The sequence below is a fragment of the Haliotis rufescens genome, unplaced genomic scaffold, assembly GCF_023055435.1.
Source record: "Haliotis rufescens isolate VD_foot unplaced genomic scaffold, xgHalRufe1.0.p SCAF_19, whole genome shotgun sequence".
In the NCBI taxonomy this organism is placed as follows: Eukaryota; Metazoa; Mollusca; class Gastropoda; order Lepetellida; family Haliotidae; genus Haliotis; species Haliotis rufescens.
In genome coordinates, this window is record NW_025963879.1 from 2,621,890 (window position 1) to 2,644,547 (window position 22,658).

The 22,658-nt window shown below is 39.7% G+C and overlaps 1 protein-coding gene across 11 annotated transcripts in view; it reads left to right on the forward strand.

Moving 5' to 3' along the window:
• The window catches only part of LOC124120841 (zinc finger homeobox protein 4-like), a 128,425-nt gene that overhangs the window by 100,275 nt on the left and 5,492 nt on the right, over positions 1 to 22,658 (forward strand). For 7 of the 11 annotated variants that reach the window (XM_046483713.2, XM_046483722.2, XM_046483714.2 and 4 more), the window contains 3 exons: positions 12,640 to 12,804; positions 16,230 to 16,583; positions 16,867 to 22,311. In XM_046483713.2, the coding sequence (XP_046339669.2) occupies positions 12,640 to 12,804; positions 16,230 to 16,583; positions 16,867 to 22,311 (5,964 nt within the window). The remainder of the gene's footprint in view (positions 1 to 12,639; positions 12,805 to 16,229; positions 16,584 to 16,866; positions 22,312 to 22,658) is intronic. The other 4 variants (XM_046483724.2, XM_046483725.2, XM_046483723.2 and 1 more) reach the window with 3 other exon arrangements.

Genomic DNA, 22,658 nt, shown 5'->3' on the forward strand with positions numbered 1-22,658 from the left:
TTTAGGGTCATTTACAATGCTAGTCAGTTCAAAGAGATTAAGTCGGACATGGCCCTTGTTTTATTGCCACCGATAGAATGGCCTGCAAATAATCAGTGTGATTTATGTTGTCGTCCCATCATTTCTGATGCAATCTAGGATAAATGAAGCGAGTCCAAGTTCAATACTGTCTCTAACCTCCTTCCTCTGTCTTCCTCCTCTGATCCTGACTTTACCTCTATAATATATCTTGTGGACATGAAAGTTATATTTATCTTTCATAACTTCTTGCAATTTCCAATGTTCATTACAAACCCATGATACCATGAATATGAATTTTGAATATGTATATCACAATATTCAATATTAAAGTCCTTATGTGATATTATGGCAATAGATATAGAGGATGGATGACGTTAAATTCTTTGACTCAGAAATAATCCGGCAGTGCAGGCTTCATATGAGAATTTCAGGGGAAATTGAACATATTTCAATCCAAATTTAACATGCAGTTTATTCTTCATGAAGAAAATTGATTCCAATTACGAAATGTCGTTTCGAGTATTTGTTGTACGCTACCGAAAATGTTATATTGGACGTTTACACTTGAGCACTGCTTTCTTTTTTGGCTTTGGCTGTGCCTCATCTTGGTCTGAGTGCATCGGGAAGCTTTGGCCAGTTTGCAAGTTGTGTGTTTGTTTGAGTGTTTGTTTGACACGGTGGGGTATTGATGGTTTTGTCAAACACTTTCCACATTGAGGTGTTCGCTACCTGTGCCGTTACGCAGGATTGTGTTGATACTGTCAATGCAGACCCTTGATCTTCTGCAGCGGTGTTGCGAAACTCGGCCGTGTTGGCGCAGTTTGTACACGCTGCTGCACACTTGACACCAGGCTGTGCGCGCCCTCCCCCTACCATCTTTGTTTTGTTTTTATTTTTTTTATTTTTTTCGTTTTACTACAAATCCTCCACTCTAGCTTTGCTTGGTTTTAAGAGGAAGATGCTAGTGTTCCTAATTTGTTGACAAATATATTGTGCTGAATAGGTATAAAATGCATGTAATCAATTTTAATTGTTCAATTCAACAACTTTTCAAATCATGGTTCCTGTTTGTTATCTTTACTTCCTTTTTTGGTTATCGTTCAAATATTGGGCTGATTATTTTCATTTATTTCTGTGAATTCAATCACATTTTTTTTTTTTATATCTGTTGAATTTTATCTAAATTATCCCCTTGACCTTCACTGAACTATCATCCATTATGTCCATTATGACTGACTTTCATGTTTTTAGGGAAGTTCTTCCTGAACAGTTTTTACAGTTATTGCTTCATGATACTGTTAGAAAACCATTGTGAACTTTGCTGTCCCCTTGTCATGTGACTGCTGACCTCCAATGACCTCAAGGTTGTCCTGTTTTGGATGAACCTGCATTGTCGGGGTCAGGTGGCGAGATGTCACCCTTGGTTGACTGTCCATTGCTAAAGTGGCCGGTGGTCAGGGTATTGTTGTCACTCACCAACCAGTTTCATAAATGGCCTGTCGTAGGGCAAAGGTGGCTAAACCTATGGCCGAGTTATGACCATTAAACAAACCATGGTCTTGTCACATTCCATATGGAAATGAAAGAGAGGCCATAATCTCTCCTGCAGGAGCCCCTTCCAGTGACCCAAGGGCTCATCAGCAATTGTTCCCCTCCTAGCTATCTCTTGTACCCTCAACTTGTACCTGTACATTAGCATTAATAATAATCATAATCATAATCATAATTATGATTATAATATACAAATGTTTTTGATTAACATGTTTTATATTTTTATTTTTTTAAGTAGACTTTGGGAAAAGTTTTGTTCTTTTTAGAAAAGATCAATTTCTTTTGAACCTTATACTGAACAGTAGAATCAATACAGGGTTTAAAGTTGAAAAACCACTTTCCTTGACACATTCGTGTAGTCAGTGGTAGGTGTGTCAACTGGTAACCTTAATTTCCAGATACTTCTCGGCTGGGTGACCCCTTTAGGACCTGGTTGGCCATAACTGTCTTGTGTTTTTGATTCAATTGCGCTCTTCAGGGTTCTTTCTTCACCAAGGTGTGGGAACATCATGAATGCTTTATGGCCTTGTATTCATTATTTATGAATATGACTGATGGGCTCGAGGAATCACTAGGGGTTGGCCATGCATAGCAGCACGTGATCGCCTGTTAAATTACTGGAAAGGGGTTTTCAGATTCATTTAACCTGAATATGCAATGACAGTCATGGTTTGCTTAAAACTGTGGTTTAAGAAATACAGTCCCTCTCCGGGCGCTCTATTGGTTTGCCAGCGGCCTTTGTACAGAAATTTAAATTTGGAATATTTTCTTGGTGACTAAATTGTTTTCCTCTCCATGACTTGGGAAACGGAATAATTTTCCCTTGATTGTATGGAGTTGTCACAGGGCTTGAAATGATTTGGATAAACTTTTTACAAGTTGCAGAAAATTACCCCTGTCATTGTGAAAGTTTTCCTTGCATATTAGGCCATCTGAACTATTTATATGTTGTTGCTGAATGTTTATAATAACTAGAAACAACTTGACCTTGCGAAAACATTATTTGTTTTGAACTTCCATTTGCACTGAGTTTATCTCCTTCTAATGCATTGTTCAGAACTGCAATCAAATATTTCTCGGTCAAATGAGTTGAGATTTCAAGCAGTTTGTATATTTTAATGAGGAGCTGTAAAATAATTAGAATTCCTGTGAAATTGTCCGCGGCTGTTAAGAGTGAGAGCAGGGTGTAAAGTCAGGATGTATTGTGAGATTTCAAAGTTACACACTTACACGAAACTTGACAAAAGTTGAAAGAAAATCATTGAATCTTGCGCAGCTAAGACAATTGCTGTGTTTGTTGATCATTTTGGGGGACAATAGCCAAGTCTCTTCCCCCTCCCTGATTCTAAACACTTTTACAAAGAACAGACCCATCTAAGAACAAAAAGCCTTTGGGCAAATAGTGTGGTTTGTTTGATAGCCAAGATGAGCAGAGACCAATGAAACGGCCTACATGTTTACAGGGGAACGGGTCCTTTGTGTCAAATTTCTTAAATCAATTCAGCCTGTCAGAGACCTTCTCATTATGAAGCGGGGATCAGCTATTCAGAAAGGTCGTCTTTTTCTATAGCGGAATGCTCGTTGCCCCTAGCAACAGCGGGTAGCTTTGTTTAACTTTATACTCTGATATGTTTAGGCGAATGGTTTCACTGCTGTCATTTTTTACCCATTCATATTCTAATCTGGGGTGCTTAGTAGATATCACATTTATGAGTTTATCGTAGATGAATTGCCCACCCCGTGACTCATAGCCTTTGATTGGAGGAGCGTTTTCAGGACGAGAGAGACAATCGCGCTTTATGAATTTGTGGGAACAAATTGCATTACTTTCTATCCCTACTGGTTGTAATAAATAGGAATATTTTGACAGTCTTTTAAGAAACAACAAGAGAGGCAGTAATTGAATTTACATAGCCCAAGCTTGTGACCTGAGCCATGACTTAACAATAGGCCATTTGCGAGTGAACGACAGCTCGTATTGGTCTTTGAGGTGTGTCTCATTGAGCCTGTTACTGTAAGGAAAAATTAAAATAAGAAAGTCGTATGAATGTGGTAATGAGCGATGCAGGAGCACACAGGTAGTAGCCACAATGAGGCCATGCTCTCGGGTAAGGATTTACTTGTCCTCCATTTCGCTTTCTTTCCTCTCTCTCTCTATCTCGCTTGCTTACTGTGTTTCTCTCACCAGACAGTCTTGTTTATTACCCGAGATGATTTTCTTTGAGGGCCGCCATAAGTAGGCCGCTGATAACAGGACCAGTCGAGTTAATTTTCTATAGGCTGAGGGTGACATCGTTGCCTTGTGTTGAGAAGAGCGGCATTCCGATACATTAGCCGAGCCTATGGACTTCTGTCTGTGCCTGGTCAGCAGTGGGAGATCGAGATCAGCAGCATCTCAGTGTCCATCTCAATGACCACTACTGTAACAGCCATGGACTCATAAAATATTCCTGGCAGTGCGTGTGTAGTGGTGACCGGCGGTGGCTAAATGGTAGATAGATAGCCGTAGACTGATCGCTAGTTGACACACAGTTATTCGCCATGTGACCCCCTCGTCACGCCAATGGCTGCCATATTGGGAACAGATTGGGAGAGATTTCTATCCTGCTTCATCAATAGATTATCACATATTGAAAAACATGTCTGTCTGATTTGTGATTATCGTCAGTGATCTATATTGATCAGGGGGTAGTTGATCAGTGGCTGGGGTTGATGTGCAACATGTAGGTGAGTGTTGCATCTTGGAGGTATAGATGTTGGTTGGGGGTGGGGGGTGATACATTGCATAATGGAACATAAGCTTGGCTTTATGTCGCGTCATACATTATGTATGTAACACCATATAATGCTTTAAACTGTCAACAAACATGTCAGGATGGACATTTGTGTAAAGACAAATGTAAAATATGAGACACTGTGATCTAAGGCCGTTGTTTATGAGGAGTGTTGTTTTCCTGGCAAGCCTTACAAATATGACATATCATTTTTACAGTTGCTTTTTACAATGGATTATTTATTTGTTTACTTCGTTATGCAAGAATTTCTTGGTAAACAAGATTTTTACCAGTTATTAATTGTGAATAGTAGAACCTTTTTCTGTTTACTTTTCAGGCACCGTGTTTTAATTTTACATACACAGATGAAAACAACAAAATGATATGATAGTTGATTTGGTGATGCCCAATCAAGTTTTGTCTGGTGACGATGGGCTTATTTGTAATGACTGCATTATTCTCAGTCATATATTTCACATTTCAGTTAATGTTCCACATAGTATAGAAATCAACAAGTTTAGTTTTTTAGAATCAACAGAATGAACATTTAGCCATGCATCAAACTAATTTTCAAAATTAAAGATAAATTTAGAATTAGAATATATTTTCAATTAAGGTTTGATAATTATCTTCATCATCATTAAACTTGGTTTCAGTATGTTAATTCTTTGCATATATTGCACATAATGGTAGTCTGGAGAAAGTTGACAACAAACCTGATTGCCAATATGGTTGTTAACGAGCTAATTATTCCTGACTTATTTTCATCTGAAATTAACAATTAATTAGCTTCTGATCAATACAAAGCTATTGTCAAAAGCTGAAGCTTTGATAGTATTTTTTCACCTTGTGAAAATATTTGACAGAATCAATATAAATATCAAAAATACTTCAGAATTGTCTTCAAACATGTTATGAAAAGAAATTGTTTTTCAACTGGATTTACGTCAAGGTAGAACAGGCAGAAAAATGTATGAAACAGTAGGTGAAATATGTTGTTAAAGCATTATGTTGACATACAAGGCGGATTAATCATGGCTTGGTATTTCATCCAAGGTGACAGGGATAATGAAAAATTTACAGGTTTTTCTTTAACAGGTCGAGGGTTCTTGATGGGCTGTAGACTTCAGTCTTCGTAAACACTCAGTTAATCCCAAAGAGAAACCTGGATTTTACCTTGTCTTTGGGCCAAACTCTTAAGTCACTGGACAAATTTTGCAATGTCTAACCACGAAACAATTTGCTTTAAAACAGGATATTGTCTTTAGGATTGGGATTTGAAGTCGTGTACACACATGCTGATAATTCCATCTTACACAAGCTGGGGGAAGCAATGAAGCAGGTGAAATGACACAAAATACCCCATTATTTCAAGGCTTAGCAACTAAGATGAAGGAAAAATACTCTTTTCTTTTTTACCTTCTAATTGCTTTTGTTTGGACTTAACCCCCTTAGGCTCACTGACCTCTGTCCACCATAATCAGTGAATGCCCCGGGCACAGGAAATACCTTAACGATCAGCTCTAGTCTACCCGTCCAGCAACAATCGACCTCATTGTTCTAAGCGATTGTTCTACCTGTAATTACATGAGAGGCCTTCTGTGATGTAATAAGTGCTGTCATATGTACTACGTAAGTCAGTTTTCGATCAGATTGCCATCACTGTGGTCATGCAGCAAACAGTAGCCCCATGTGAGACCTTTTCCTTACCTCCTGCTTGTGTTGCAGCCCTTTCTATTTCACTGACATACTTTACATACATTCTAAAATTAATGCTTCTTGCAACAATCTTGATAAATTGTTAATCTTTATCATTTTCCTGTTCTTGTAAGTTCATTTTTTATCAATTAACTTTATACTGTTTATTCTTTAGCACCATCCTCTTGCCACCCTTTGGATGATGCTAAAATATTATATGATATTAATATCATTAATGCCCCCATTAGTTTCAAAAATACATGTTTGACAAACCTTGAACATTCTCTCAATCAGCTCAAGGGGATGAGTGATATCAATCAATGTAGGAATTTTTGTCCTTTAAACATATTGTAAATCCTTGGGACAAAACTAAAAGAAGGTATTTGGGAGGAAGATATTGTGCAATGGATGACCTGTCCTCAAAGGTATATTGTGAAGGTTTACGATCAGGTTCATATGAATATGTGGTATGTGGTATGTGGTATGTCAATACATAGATGCAGTGGTATGTCAAATATATATATAGTGGCAGTCATCAATTTAAAGGGCCCCTTAAGGTTTTTGGTTATGGTATTTCAACTAAGGACCCCTAAATCTTAGGTTTTAACTTTGACCCCTTGAGTCTTCTTCCTAATGGTTACAATGGTAGATGTTTGCTGAATGATCATAGAGGGATGCCAGTATGTAGGTAGTCTGTCTCCATGACCCTGGAGAACATTCTTTTTTAAAAGGAGTCCATCTCAAGTCTAGATTGCCTCAGCTCCAGCACCTGAAATTAAGTGTTGTTCTGGGCTCCCATTCGGATTTTTTATTTTTTTATTTTGTAGATATTTATTTTTAAATAAGATGACTTTATTCCTGTGACTTAATGTCAGTCTAGTTTGAAGATACCGTAAGAAATGTGCATTTATGGTTGTATGCTAATATTTAAACAGTAATATGTCAACAGAAAGTTATATTTAGATGTCAGTACAAGTATGTTGAGGTTGTACTGCAGTTAAGTTACTTTCACTTCTATTTAACCCTTATATTTACCTTACAGAATCTTACTATGTCTCTGTGCAGAATGATTTTCCATATTCATTAATTTATCTTCTCACTGATATGACACACTGTACGTCAGCATATGCTAAGTAAATTATTTATGCTAACATGCAGTGTGGTTTTATTATCAGAAATAATAGAAAGAGTTGTTAGAAATAATAGAAAACGGTATTTACAAGTCTGATGAGACGCACTACTCCTGTAGCACAATATCATACCACAAAGATAACGGGTTTCTCTTCAAGAGAGCCAGCTGTTTTTCCCTGAATAAATATTTCTAAAATTCATCATAAGTTCATTCGTGTGTAGAACATCCCACCCATGTTGTGTGTTGTGCGTGTAATTTACAAACATTATCTAACAAATTGTTTTGACAGGTAATGAATATTTATAACTTCAAACAAATTTAGTAATTCATCCCCTCATCCCATCTTGTCTTAATGCAGTTGTAGACATGGTATAGTCCCTGGCTGCAGCTTAGTCCAGTGTCTTTGACAACTACTAGCAACAGTCCAAGAATGATTGTTCCATTCTTGCAGTTTGGGGGTGGGAGATGTTTCTGATGAGAGGTGGGGGTCGGTAATGAGGAGGTGGGTGGGTGGAGCAAACGCTCAGGCGGTCAGGTTACCTTTGGAGTAATGGTAAAGCAAGCTGGCCATCAAAAGCATCATTATACTTCGTGTGCAGCACAATAATTGCACAAAGCTTGGAAGATGCAATGGTATATATATAGAAAAAATTCTTAAAACATCTGCTGGAAAGTCAGATTGAATATTTATGTGCATATTAAGGTTTCCAGTTAGCTGGTATTTTGTCAAGTGTGAAGGAAAACACTCCCCAGTTCTGTTGTTAGATATGCTTTCCTACACATTGCAATGGAACCCTTATTGAAAAGAAGCATGGCGAGCGGCTGGTGCCTACTGTACTCCACTGACAGTTTATAGCTGTTTTCTGCACATTTGCAACCATTTTACGCCTTGAAATCATCTGTATGTAATAGTAACAATTGTTGACTTGTTTGTAAACATGTGAACAAAGTATCACCATGCTGTTAATTTGGATGAAAATTTTCACAAATATTTTGTCTCTCATGAAGTTTGGAATAATACACAATATGGGAGTTGTTATGCATGTTAGAAATAAACCATTTTCTTAATTCTTAGCACATCATACTAAGAGTAACAAAGGGTTGAGTTTTTTCTTTTATCGATTTTTTTCACATATTTGGCATTGGTCTTTCCTCCGATTTGGCCGGGTCTGTTGTCCATATTGGAATTACTTCATACCTAGTTCCAGTATCTATTGACACAGATAAAAACTGCCATAGTTTGGTAAACAAATATTTGTAGAACTTAGGACAAGGAACAATGCACAAATTATTTGTCTTAGTTTTTCGATATCCATGTGTAATATGGATTAAAGGACCCAAGTTTGAATTGAGGGTGCTGGAATTCTGATCTAAAATCTGAATGTTCATAGAGATCGTTGGAATTTTGTCATTGACCCCTGACCCCAGTCTCCAAATGATTTGACCAATCGGGGGACAAGTCATAATAAGGTTTACACAGTTCGGACCCACAATCAATTTTAAAGTGTCGCAATAAGCCTTTGATCCCGGCAATCGCCATGTTCTTTGTTTATACAAGCTGGATGTAAAACAACTCAAATTCTCACCACCCCTTCCTGCCTAATTTGAAGCAGAAATATGGCCGAGTGACCCTCTTCAGAGAGAGTTTGAATTTGTTTCATTACCATTGATTCATGCCATAAATTATCTGCCCGCTCCCTTGCCCAGCAACACATTATGGAGTTTAATTTGAAGGAGGATTTGGGTTTGGGAGATAAAGCCACACTTTAATCCTGTTAGCTGGGAAGGTCATCCATATGACCTTCAACCCATGCCAGCTCTAGTTGCAAACATTGTATCAACTTGATGAGACAATTTCAAACTTTAAACCTCCCCAGAGATAACATATCTTCAAGCATGAATGTCTGATGGCTATATCAAAAATAGCTCTTTGCATCTTTGTATTCAAATTACAACAAACCTATGTTTTGTAATAACTAGTGTTGCAAAAGAGAGAAAAAACCCAAAGAAATTATTACTTGTGAAATGTTTCGAGGAATTGCACATTGAGTTTGTATGCCTCTGGGACAACAAACATCTACATATATATTGTGCACATCCTGAGGTGTGAATACAAACCATTAGCTATCTACAAAATGCAAACATTCTACAAATTTTCAAGAAAAAAGTCCTTTTTGTTTGTGGTGTGCAAGGTGTAGAGAAATAATGGCTCTTGCACTATACGTCTCATATCTTTTTTGGCAAAGCCAGAAGACCCAGTTAAATAACCAACAGATAAATATTCATATTTCATTTCATTTCCGTTTGCGAAAAAAGATTTTTTCACTGATGAACATTTTGCATGTTTCTGGCATTTTAAACTTCTAATTGGATAATTCATCCATATTTAGATTTGGTCAAGGGTTTGATAGGTGTATCTGGATTCCTTGAAATTAATTTATTCATTGCTCTGTGATTGAAATGTCTTCCCCATCAAACAGGAAATCCTTGAGTTTACGCCTATCCCATCATGCAATAGGTAAGCGATATCCCTGCCATGAATTTTAGAAGAGACTGATAAAGGCTTATGTCTTCATAGACTGAGATTTAACAAGATTCCTCGACTGAAGCAACCATATGTTACCATTCACGATCTTATCTGTAAAAGTCGTCTTAAATGTGCTCTAAATATAAAATATTTGCAAATATCAATGAATCAGCGGATGGTAAAATCATCATTTGCTAGCCTGGCTTTGAGCAGTGTGGGTGTTCCGCCATGATAAGTTTGAATAAGTATGAGGGGAAACATAGGGTGAGGTGTAGCAGCAGGGTCGAGAACTACATGTGGGTCAGAGGTCAACAGCGATAAGGCTGTTGCTGTTAGCTACTTGGTCTATGCCAGTGATCCAGTATTATTAGACAACAGTGGGCACTTAATATTGATTTATATATTCTAGCTAAATATTGATCCAAATGTATATTTCCCAGCGGACTTTATGCCAGACAGTTAGGTCATATGCCTGAGATATCATTACCGACAAACGGAGCTAATTTGCACCTTTTAGCGATCTCGTAATCCATGGTTCTCTGGTTGTGATTGGCTGACAAAGATGGAAATGGATGCTATGCCAAGGCTGATTATTCACTCTGTCTCCCATCTCGCAGTCTTAATCCAAATTAGAAAGCAAAATGTAAAAAATACAGTAATTATTGTTTGTTTGTCAGATATTTACTCCATTATTCAGATGGTATTCAGTAATTCTTGACAGCAGTACTCATAAATTTTACAAAAGATGGTTCGCAGAATGCTGTAGGTGACGAGGGCTGGCACGAGAAGGCTGCAGTCTTGTATTATATATGACCAACATTGATTCGAGCATGTAAATCATGAGAAACCGCTTCTCTCATCCATTTCTCAACATGTCACACACAACCGTTTCTTCAATTCTTCATCTTTTGTTCTATGCGGACAAAGAAAATGTTACAAAATTCCATGAAGTTTACAAATTCATAGCTGATTTTAGTCATCTGTGTTTTTCCTGGGGTTTTTTAAGTACTAAATTTTCACCATCCAATAATGATTTTACTCATGTCTTTTCATAACATTTCTTTAAAAAAAGAAAATTCTTCTTTTTTTTTCAATTATATTTTTTTCATTAACTTGATCTGGTCTCAGTAGTGACTTCAAAGCATGTTTGACAAGTGGCAGCCATTTGTTTCATATAAACAACGGGGTCAAAGGTCGGAGGTCGCAATCATCAGGATCTGATGATGATAACATGTTTGTCTGAAACTCTGCTAGTCTAAGGTTTTTAATCCTGGTCATCTGTCCCTAATGATTGAGACAAATGGAGAAAGAGCAAAAATGCATGTGGTATGAATGTCTTCATTTGTGATAGGGAAAGGTCTTAAAATGCAACTAATGAGGAATCTTCCTTAAGCCGAAGTTGTCGGAGGCTAATGAATCAATGCAATGTTATAGATCAGTTTGGGGCCTCCACAAGAACACATTTCACTGGCTGTCCGACGAGTCCTCATAATTGGTGTAATTAAAGTTGGGAGAAACAGAGCAGTGCGGCCCTTCGCTCTAGGGATGTATTATTTTTCCCATCAAGCAGAGTAGCACATCAAATTAATCTGCCGACCATTTTTCAGCAATCAATACCAGCGCTACTAATTACAATCCAGCCACACTGTTACCTAGGAAATGAATTTTGCGTCTGCCAAATGAACATTTTTGCATGGTGCAGGGGTTTGCGACAAATTAAGTTGTTGATCGCCACTCGCAAATCCCCGCTCAGATAGTTACTGTCCGTTGTGTAATTTGGGTCTGTAGGATAGAAGCCATCGGGCCAGAAAACTAATATGAGGGCAGAAATGGACGGCTGTTCCAACAGCACAGAGCAGGTCGAGAAATTCACCAAATAATGATGCTCAGTCTGACCCATATCCTCTTGCCACCATATGATATTCCAATCATATTTGAAAGCAACTGATTGGCTAGGTCTTCAATATTCTTGTCTTAGTATCGATTTGTTGACGTAAACCCATGCAGTGGAACTCTTTAGCCTTTAGAGATGGTTATCTAATACAGAGGGGCAGAGGAGCTCTCCCTTTCTCAATATTAAAGAGATAAAAAGCAGTGCATAAAATCCAAGATGGTGGATGGTGACAGGGCGAAATCCGTGTAGAGTAGCTTTATCACTCGAGGTCAATTTCAACATGGAGGGGAAGCAAGCAGGGCGAGTGTAGGGCTGCTGTCATGTAGTTTTGTATTACTGCTATGAATAAAATCACTCAACTGTGGTCCTGATCTTCAGATAGGCCACACTTCAGCTGTACACTGATAGCATCAAGAAAGCACTAAAGATTTTGAATATTGCCCATTGAACAAGGTCCCCAAGCCTTTCGGTTACAGTTATTTCATTAATAGCAAATATGTGATGACCTGACACAGAGGGGATGCTAGACTGGCTGGCAAAGGAAATAGATGTTAGAAAATAGATGTATATGTTTCTTCTGTGTACTTGGAAATTGTGGGTGCGACGTGTCCTCCGGTACTGAAATACAGCTGTCTTGAAACACTGTTTGTCCAGTTATGGTTGAATAATAGATTATTTACTCTCGAGATCTTTCACCTATGGGGGATTTGTAAATAAACTGAAATTTATAATATGTTTGGTGTGATTAACAATATTTGATATTTAATGTAAAAAGCAATGGATGATATTGTCCATGATGTTTGTCAAATTGGTGTTGCATGTATAATTGATATATTTTTCTATTTTGGGGAAAATACTGTGATAATTGCTAAGGTTGCTATGATACATATCAGACCTAATTATGAACTTTCCTTGCTTGTCACAAGTGTTATGTGCCAATTGTACAATTATGTGATGTGAACTGTCATTCCTGTTTCTTGAAGCAACATGCGAGTCAGAGAATTTATTGCCTCTTTTGAGTTTCGAAAATACTTATTTTCAGATGGAGACCGTGATGTGTCTGAAAGGGCTACAACTGGGGAAGATGGGCCGGAGAACTCTGAAAAGCAGCGTCCAGAGGGGTCATCTTCATCAACATCATTTGTGCCCACATCATCGGTCACTGCAACAGCGCCAAAATCATCATCTCCAGTGACATCAGTCAATGGTCAGTACCAGTGTGCTCCTACTAAAATTGGGTGAACATGTTCATTGGTTATTTGCCAAAGACTGAAACCATTGGCTTTGTGAACCCCACTGTATTTAGGTGAACTATTTTGTATCAAAGTCTTTAAAGTGATGCCTTACAATTTGCTAGACACTACATTGATCAAAAGTATTGTTTCTCTTACTTAATCTATCCTTTCCTTTGTGTTTTGTGCTCATTCCTCATTAGCTGAAAGATGTAATGATATTTACCAATGAATGCATGGATGGATTTCTTGAAAACTAATCAGGATTGATGCCAAACTTGTTGTAAACTTATAAGAAGACTTGCCAAAATTCCTTTCACTTAGAAGGAGAATTTAAATGGAACAAGGAGGGTGAAAAGCAAGAAAAGTTTTAGGATCTGATGCTATTTTCTGCAGATGGCATATTTTTGTTTGATGGTTTTTATGATTTTGTTGGTGCACGTTTTTGTTTGACGAAAAAACTTCCTTTTTAAAAATAAGAGCGATTTGTAGTTCTGCCGACTTCCTGGGTGCGAGTAAATGAATATGAGCTATGTACAATTACCAAGCTTTAACAATTGGAGACCATCAAATTTCTGGTTAGAAAAATAAATTCAGCCGACAATGAATCAAACTTGAACTTTTGTGAATCAAAATGGCATGACTCTGTCGTTAATAACATCAAGATGACGCGGAAACCATTCCCATGTGGTTTCTACAAACAGAGCCGTGTTAAAAGCGGGACTAGCATGTCAAATATGTTGTTTGAGTGCTTTTAAACAACAACCTCCACTTCGCATTTGTTTCACATAATCTGCCGAAATGAGGCCCGTACCATACGACAGGGATTGACTTGGTGAATAGCAATTAATTTCAGATTTTGGCTATTGTGGCATTTTGGTTGGAGTAGTACATTCTTTCTGTTATTCATCACCTGCTTGGGGCAGCGAAAGCTGAATGTAGAAATATCTTAGGGCTGCTCACCTGGTTCGACAAATCTATTGCAATTCCTATTCAAAATCTTTATTAACTTTAATGGTTTCATAGTGGTTTCATATTCACCCTTCACTGAACAAAGAGCCGACCCAAAGATACACATTAGATGATTATGACCTGGAGAAGTCTGTCAGCAGATATGTTTAAGGGTTAAGTCTGAGAAAACAAAATGGTTACTATAACTGCCATTATTTGTAAAGAAACAAAGTATATCATATTTAACTTGTTCATGCATATTTAAAAATGTAATTACTTGTAATCAGAAAGAAAGTAATTATGTGCCATACTTGCTTGGCTGGTGTACATTAATGCTATCATAAGCCAGTATTTGAACTAACCTCTGCAGTGGGGATGTAGATGGGAAGCAACAACCTTGACTGACTTGTTCCACGGGCCAGGCTGCTTCTTACAGAGTCATGTAACAAGTATTGATTATTATCAATTATTCATTTTTGTGTGTCTGATATGTTATTTTAATTTTATGGACTTTAGCTCTAATCTAATCTTGCAAGTTCTAATCTTCAACATGATTTATTTACCCACAAAGATAACCTCTGCCTTAGACATTCATACAAAAATTATTATGGCTGTCAGCAAATTATTCCTAGTCTGGGGTCCTGCTGGATTTGCTGAAATGTTTTTGAATCCTTCACTTCTCCCTCATGTGTGGAATGTTTGGATGAAACTGAAAAACCAGGGTTCAATTGGTTGGAAATGCATGTTAATCTACAGGGAGCTCTGTCTGACTTGGCTTACAGTGTGATTGTCCTCCATCTTATAACATTTATATTGCACTTCGCGTGAAATTGTCCTATTGTACATTAATAATGGTATATAGCTCCTTGACAGATTTAAGTTTGAAGACATTTAATTTTTCAGTGTAATACTGAAGTGAAGTGTTCATTACTTGCATGACTGTGAGAGCTGAGTAATAACTATGAATATGTAATTGTTGGATGAGATTCATGTGTGGAAGAAAAGTCAGTGTGGCTTGAAAAGAACAGAACTATTATGCTGCTGGACACGTTGCTAATTATTTGGAAGCAATATATGTACCGATGATTGTTGCCACTGTCAGTGGAGTACAAAGCCATCACATTTTGGCCTTATGCTGATAATTAATGATAGAATGATATGGAAACAGACTTCATCATACATGCCACGAAAACCAATATGGAGTGTTATTGCATGACTCATTTAAACATAATGGTATGCCACCTGGACACCATGCTACTTAGCTGATTCAAATTGGTGTATATTTAAGGATATCTGCTGGTCTGGCATATCAGAGTTCCTTTAGCAATATTCATTGAATCAGTCTGTCACCAATAGGGGGCACGGGTGGCCCGGTAGTCTAAGGCGCCAAGATTCGCAGTGCAGAGTTGCGTCCCTTGGACATGCCAGAAAAATATGATTGTGGGTTCGAATCCCGGTTTGCCCCGATTATGTGTCTAGGTTTGTCAGCACCATACCTGTGTTCGTGGGTTTCACTGAAGTGGTAAACGTCTGGGACCTGCACCACTTCGGGCTTTCCTCCCACATTAAGCTGACACGCCGTGATACAACTGGAATAATGTTAAAAGCGGCATTAAAGCCAACTCACTCACACACTCACACACTCACACACTCACTCACTCACTCACCGTCACCAATATGATGCTGAGAATAATAGTATAATTGTCCAATTGTCAAATATACAAACACTTCTTTGAACTATGATGTCAATACATTGTAATCTTAAATCAATAAAATGTTGCTTCTCATTAGAAATTTAGGGAAATAAGACCGCATGTTTTTATCCATTTGCAAACATGTTTTCTTATAGATAAATGTTTTATCTAAATGTTGTAGTATTTTGAAAACTGTTATACAGTGAATGATTCCCTATATGTTTTTGTAAGGTGGGAATTTTGTGTGGCAGTTTGTGACTATGCCTTGTTCAATGAAATCCCCCTGTATTTGGACAGTTAGACTAAATAACAAACGTTTGAGAAATACCCATCTTAGATTAAATATTATCTTTAATACTGTTAATACAGACCATTGGACGTCCTTAAGATGGTCTTCATATCGTAAATGATTGAGAGGCAGTTCTTGGTCCATGTTATCTTGCAGTGACCACTGCCTTGGTCGTCTGCATGGCTTCAATGTTTGATTGTTGCCTAATTTGGTCACACCACTATTTGGTAAGTCATTAGATAAGTATTGCTACACAACTACTTAAAGTGATATTATTTTCTTTACAGCTAGGTGAATGTGAGGATTTATGACAAATGTTTGATTCCTTACATGGTCACACCTTCTTATCTTTTGCTCAGTATGACTATTAGTGCAGATTATTCAGTTTAATCCATGTCAGATTTTCCCCCAGCTAGTCCAAGGTGTATGATATGTGTATTGTCATGGTCCTCTCTCTATATTTCAGCAGAATCCAATGACTCCTCCCACATGTGCCCCTTCTGCACGTTCAGCAGCACGAGCGAGTCCTCCCTCCAGGCTCACGTGCTGGCCCAACACAAGCAGCAGGAGGTCCTGTGCCCCCTCTGCCAGGATGCGTTCAAGGTCAAGGCCAAACTGGAACGCCATCTCATGCAGTCACATAATGTGACGGCAGAAGGTCTGCAACGTTTACTGCTCATTGTGGATGCCAGTGATTGGATACCACCTTTGGCCAGTCAAGAAAAGAAAGAGTTTGAGTCTCCAAGTCAAGAATATGATGAGACAAAGGAAATAAACGTTGAGGCCATGGAGATTGAGCATTCAAAGCTCATTGCTGAAGGTGAGCTTGGAGTGGCTGGAACTTTCACTTGATAATGATTAAGATTAACACATACCTACGGGTGGGAATACATGTATAGTGTAAGACACTACTTGTAGTTATATTTCAAAATATTTCCATGGTGAAGTTGTCTTGGAACTGCTTGGTTGATAGTCCTTTGAGTCACAAGCCTTATTTCTGTGATTACCCCTTTCTACATTTGTAAAACAGTGAGTTCAGTATCTTGTGAAAAAATTCATTTCTGGTATATGGATATTTTATGGCTTTTTATTCTGTTTTGCAGCCATTGACGTTTCCTCTCTGCTGGACAAGAATGATGGAGATAATCAGTATAGATGTCAGACCTGCTCAAAAACATTTGCAATCATCGACCAACTCTACGCTCACCAGAACGAGCTGGGTCACCTGGAGCTGAAACAGACGCCACGGGGTCCTGGTTACTTGTGCTGGAAGAAGGGTTGCAATCAGTATTTCAAGACTGCTCAAGCTCTCCAAGTCCACTTCCGGGAAATCCATGCCAAACGTGTGGCAGGCGCTGGCACTGATTTCACCCAATACAGCCATCAGTGTTCCCAGTGCACGTTAGCTTTCAAATCTGCTGACAAACTCCAAATGCACACTCAGTTCCATCTCTTGTGGTTTATTACCAACTGTGGTATCTGCTCCAAGAGTTTTCATTCCATTGCCTCACACAGAAAACATCTAGAAGCTGGCCACACAGAGCTAGGGAAGGCGGAACTGGACAAACACATAGAGACTCTTAATGCTAACTCAAAAGCCTGGCATGAATGTACAGATGCTCTAGAACCAAAGCTCAAGCAGTCCTCCAGTTCCTTCGGTGCTCTCATGGCCACCAAGCTGGCCAACTCAAGCCCCAGTCTCTCTTGCTCCCCATGCAGTGAAGACAGAGATGCAGCCATGCAAGATGATGCCATAATGGACGATAATGATAATGACTTGGAGACCTCTTGCAGTGACTCGGCCACAGACTTAGAGAATGGTGCAATGTTCAAAGATAGTGCTAAATTTGGAGATGACAAATGTGACTCTGATAAGGGTGATTCTTCCAGTACTTATAGAGAGCAGCAGTTTATGGAGGATTTCATTAACAGCCAGGCTATGGCTGAGGGTAGCTATGAAGATCCTGGTCGTAAATACAAGTGTCACAGGTGCAAGGTGGCTTTCACTAAACAGAATTATTTGACAGCTCACAATAAGACTCTACAGCACCGACGAGGGGATAAATTGAGCTACCCAATTGAAAGATACCTTGATCCTAATCGACCTTTTAAATGTGATGTTTGCAAGGAGTCCTTTACTCAGAAGAATATCCTGTTGGTACACTACAACTCAGTATCTCATCTGCACAAACTGAAGCAAGCTGCCCAACAGGGAAACCTGCCTCCCTCAATCTCTGCTTCTCCACCCACCTCATCCACCAGCACAGCCACCACCTCTTGTACTGCTGTTGCATCTGACTCGGAGAAAAAGCCGTATCGCTGCAATATATGTAAAGTAGCTTACAACCAAGGATCAACCCTGGACATTCATATACGATCTGTAGCTCACCAGACAAGAGCATCCAAAATCCATGAATTAGCCATGACAGGACAAATAGATATTAACCTGCCACTTATTGAGCAACCAGATCTGACAAAATCCTCACAGCAGCAGGCTCAACTGTTTGCTGATATACTACAGCAACAGCAAACACAGGTATCGGTGGCCAACTCCCTACAACAGCAGTCACTGCTGTTCCCAGGCCTGCCAAACAGCTTGTCTGGCCTCAACCCACTCTCCCAACTGCCTGTTCTACCAGGAATGCCTATTCCTTCCTCTATGCTTACAACACCCACAACCTCCTCACCTCAAGTTACAACATCTAGCTCAGAAACATCAACCTCACAGAAGGTCAATGGGGAAATGTTAGAGAAAGTTGTAGAAAAGTTATCCAGATCTTCAGAAGGAAAGAAGTCTGAACTTAAAGTTGAAGTGAAGAAAGAGCCAGCTGAACATGCTGACGATTTTCCCCATAAACATGACTCCAAAGTATTAGAAGAAAAGGAAATGATAGTGAATGCTGTTAAGATGCCATCCAAAGGTACAGAACATGCTGAAAGTAGCAGTCAGAATCAGCCTTCATACTGCTGTCAACGCTGCAACTCCACTTTCATCAGCCAAGACGCCCTGAGTACCCACCAACAGATATACTGTTTCCTGGGAGCAGGGGCCAACTCACTGGCATCTCAGGCTTTCAACAGATCCAGATTCATGGGACGATTCAAACCTCAAGTCCATAAGAACCTTCTAGAAAATATTGGGTTTGAGTGTGTGATGCAGTTCAATGAATATAATCAAAGAAAGTCTGTAAAGAAAGAGGCTGAAGAAAAGGAAGAAAAGGACGACATCAATACTGATGATAAAGAAGCATGTGAACAGGTAGTGATGGGGCCGGAAGTGGAGGATGACAGCAGAAAGAACAAACCAGATCTGCCAGAAATCAACAAGTGTTCGTGCATAGCATGTGGCAAGGACTTTTCTAGTGTCTGGGTTCTTAAGGCCCACCAGGAAGAAGTTCACAGAAAGATGGTCCCAATTGAGGCAGTTGAAAACTTTGGTGAAAAGTTCAAAACAGACTTTGATAAGAAGCAACCAAAAGATGAAGCTCTGCCAACCACACCTCAGCCTGGCAGCTCAACCCCTGGTAGCACCGGGTCCAGCAGTGACAAACCTGGAAGCCAGGAGATGCCACCACCACCTCCACCTCCACCTCCAGTGTCACTAGCTAGCCAGTTTGACATGGCTTCTCTGATGCCAATGTTTGGAATGATGCCGATGCCACTTCCTGTGAACTTGATGACACTTGGTATGCATCCTCCTCTGATGCCAATGATGATGCATGGTATGGACATGCAGGGATTCTCACCTCAAGTTCAAGTTGTTGATCCTAATTACATGAGCCAGCAACAACTGCAGCAGGCACAGAACCAGAAGAGAGTTCGAACACGAATCAGTGACGAACAGTTAAAGATCTTACGTGGTTACTTTGACATCAACAATTCCCCAAGTGAAGAGCAAATCCAGCAAATGTCTGATCAGTCAGGCTTGCCACCAAAAGTCATTAAACACTGGTTCAGAAATACTTTGTTCAAAGAAAGGCAGAGGAACAAAGACTCTCCTTACAATTTCAACAATCCTCCATCGACATCAATAGATCTTGAGGAATATGAAAAGACTGGAAAGATACCAGAGATTAAAAGTGAGCCTAAAGATGATTATGAAGATGATGAAGATCTTCGAGATGATCCTCAAAGTGATAATGAAGCTGATAAAGGTGATAGATATGAAAGTTTGTTTAAACTTGAGACACCAAAGCCTGAACATTATGATGACAAGAATCAGTTTGAGAGCTATTCTAATGCTTCCACTCCTTCGACAACGTCTTCCATCCCCTCCACACCTACTGCTTCAGTGCCCAACACCCCCACACCTACCACAACTCCCACCAGTGAAGACCATGCCTTTATGAGAAATGATGGCGGTTCCTCTGGGAAGAGAGCGAACAGAACCAGATTCACAGACTTCCAAATAAAGCTTCTGCAGGAGTATTTTGAACAGAATGCCTATCCCAAAGATGATGAACTTGATCATTTATCCAAACTTCTTAACCTCAGTCCTAGAGTTATAGTTGTTTGGTTCCAAAATGCCCGTCAAAAAGCCAGGAAGATTTATGAGAACCAACCTGCAGCTGATGCCAAAGAAGGTAACACACCATTCCAGAGAACCCCAGGTCTTAATTACCAATGTAAGAAGTGTAATGCTGTGTTCCAAAGATACTATGAACTGATCAAACATCAGAAACGACCATGCATTGCAGAAAACAATAATAATAACTCTGTTTCTAATATAGATGATGACAGCAATTCAACAATAATGTCCCAAGATGATCTCAGTCAAACAGGCAGCATTACAGAAACTAAGGAGCAACAACAACAGCCACAGCCACAGCAACAGCAACAGCAGCAACAACCACAGCAGCAGAAGGATGTAAATTCACAGACTGCTGCCTTCAAATGTGACAAATGTGATGCCAGCTTCAACAGGCTTGACCTCTGGCAGGAACATTTGAAGATTCACAACATGAATCCAAGTCTGTTCTCCAACTTCCCCTCCAGCAGTGCTTTCGGGATGTTGCAGACACTTGCTCACCAGGAGGATAGCAAGGCAGCAGCAGCAGCGGCTGCTGCCAAGAGAAAGCTTATGGCTCAAGACACAGATGAAGAGAAGGATGATCAACCTCGGGACAAACGTCTGCGGACCACCATCCTTCCTGAACAGCTTGACTACCTCTACCAGAAGTACCAGCTGGACTGCAACCCCAGCCGGAAACAGCTGGAGTCTATTGCTGCTGAGGTCGGCCTGAAGAAACGAGTCGTCCAAGTCTGGTTCCAAAACACTCGGGCCAGGGAAAGAAAAGGTCAGTATCGGGCCCATCAACAACTCATTCACAAACGTTGTCCCTTCTGTCGTGCTCTCTTCCGTGCCAAATCTGCTCTAGAGTCTCACCTTGCTACCAAACATGCTGAAGAAATGGCAAAAGTTGAAATCAATGTAGATGCCATACCTGATGCTTCCATGGACAGCAATCCCACCAGCCCCCAGCCAGTGTCTTCATCAACATCTGGCTTCTCTCCCTCTGGCACTGATCTCAACAAGCTTCTCTCTCTTTCCCCAGCGGGTATGCAACAGTTGCTACCATTCATGCCTCCATCCAGCCTTGGGATGCACTTCCCTCAAGCAGACCCACTTCAGCTCTCCATGAACAAGATCTATGAGGATTCTTTAAAGAAGTACATCAATGAGCTCAGTGGACCTAGCCAGAACACTAAGTCAAGACACAGCTCTGAGACAAGCTCCAGCAGAAAATCTGAGACTGAAAGCCGTGTACCTACACAGATGGAAGATGATGCCCCTCTCGATCTCAGCAAACCCATCAAGGTGAACACAGAGACAGACAAATGTTCTGATGGACCTTTGACTGACATGAGTGAAAGAAGTGATGACCATCATTTTAATAGGAGAATCAGTATGGACGACTCTATATCAGAAACTTACTCTGACTTTGATAATAGCACAAATGAAGATGTAAACTCAAGTGTGAATAGTCCTCCATCTCCAAACAGCTACCACATGAACCAGCCAAACAAGAGGTACCGGACCCAGATGACCAGTCTGCAGGTCCGTGTCATGAAGTCCCTGTTCCAAGACTACAAGACACCAACAATGGCAGAGTGTGAACTGCTGGGCCGAGAAATAGGTCTTCCAAAACGAGTAGTGCAGGTATGGTTCCAAAATGCTCGAGCCAAAGAGAAAAAGTCCAAACTTGCTTATGCCAAAACCTTCGGAAGTGATGTGGACTTCAACAAGCCTCCTGAGGAGTGTTCACTCTGTAGCTTTAAGTATTCCCACAAGTTCACCATTCAGGATCACATTTTCACCAGGAAGCATATAGACAATGTCAAAACCTTCATCCAATCTCAGTCGGATGCAGAGCGAGAGATGTCTGACCCTACTGGAATGTCAACACTGTTGCGACAACAGAGGGAGATGGATCGAGTCAGGAAGGCCTGGGATGATGCCTCCTCCTCCTCCTCCTCCACGACGCCTCATCTGGCACAACTACAGGCTATGGGGATGAATGCCATTGGTCTTCCGGCTAGCGCTGGAGGTATGTAGTCACATACACTGCATCCCAGACTTTGTATCAGAGACAATGTGTAGGGGCTTGGTGATGACATTCTAGGCAATAATGTTGAGCAGGAAAGGGAACATTTGTAAAGATGTGGCACGTTTCTCATTAAGAATTTCCTTTTGTGAAGAAGGCATGAATGAGGAATTGACGTTGGAATTTTAGTTTCCATTCTTCGTTTTAATGATTATACCATGAAACTTTTTTCAGAAAAATCAAAATATGTAGCTGAGACTTAATGTCTGTAGTGAAAGTAGTTTTTATGTAAAGAAAATAGTAGTTTGAATTGTGAATGTTTGCATCAGACTGTGTTGTAATGGTGATGT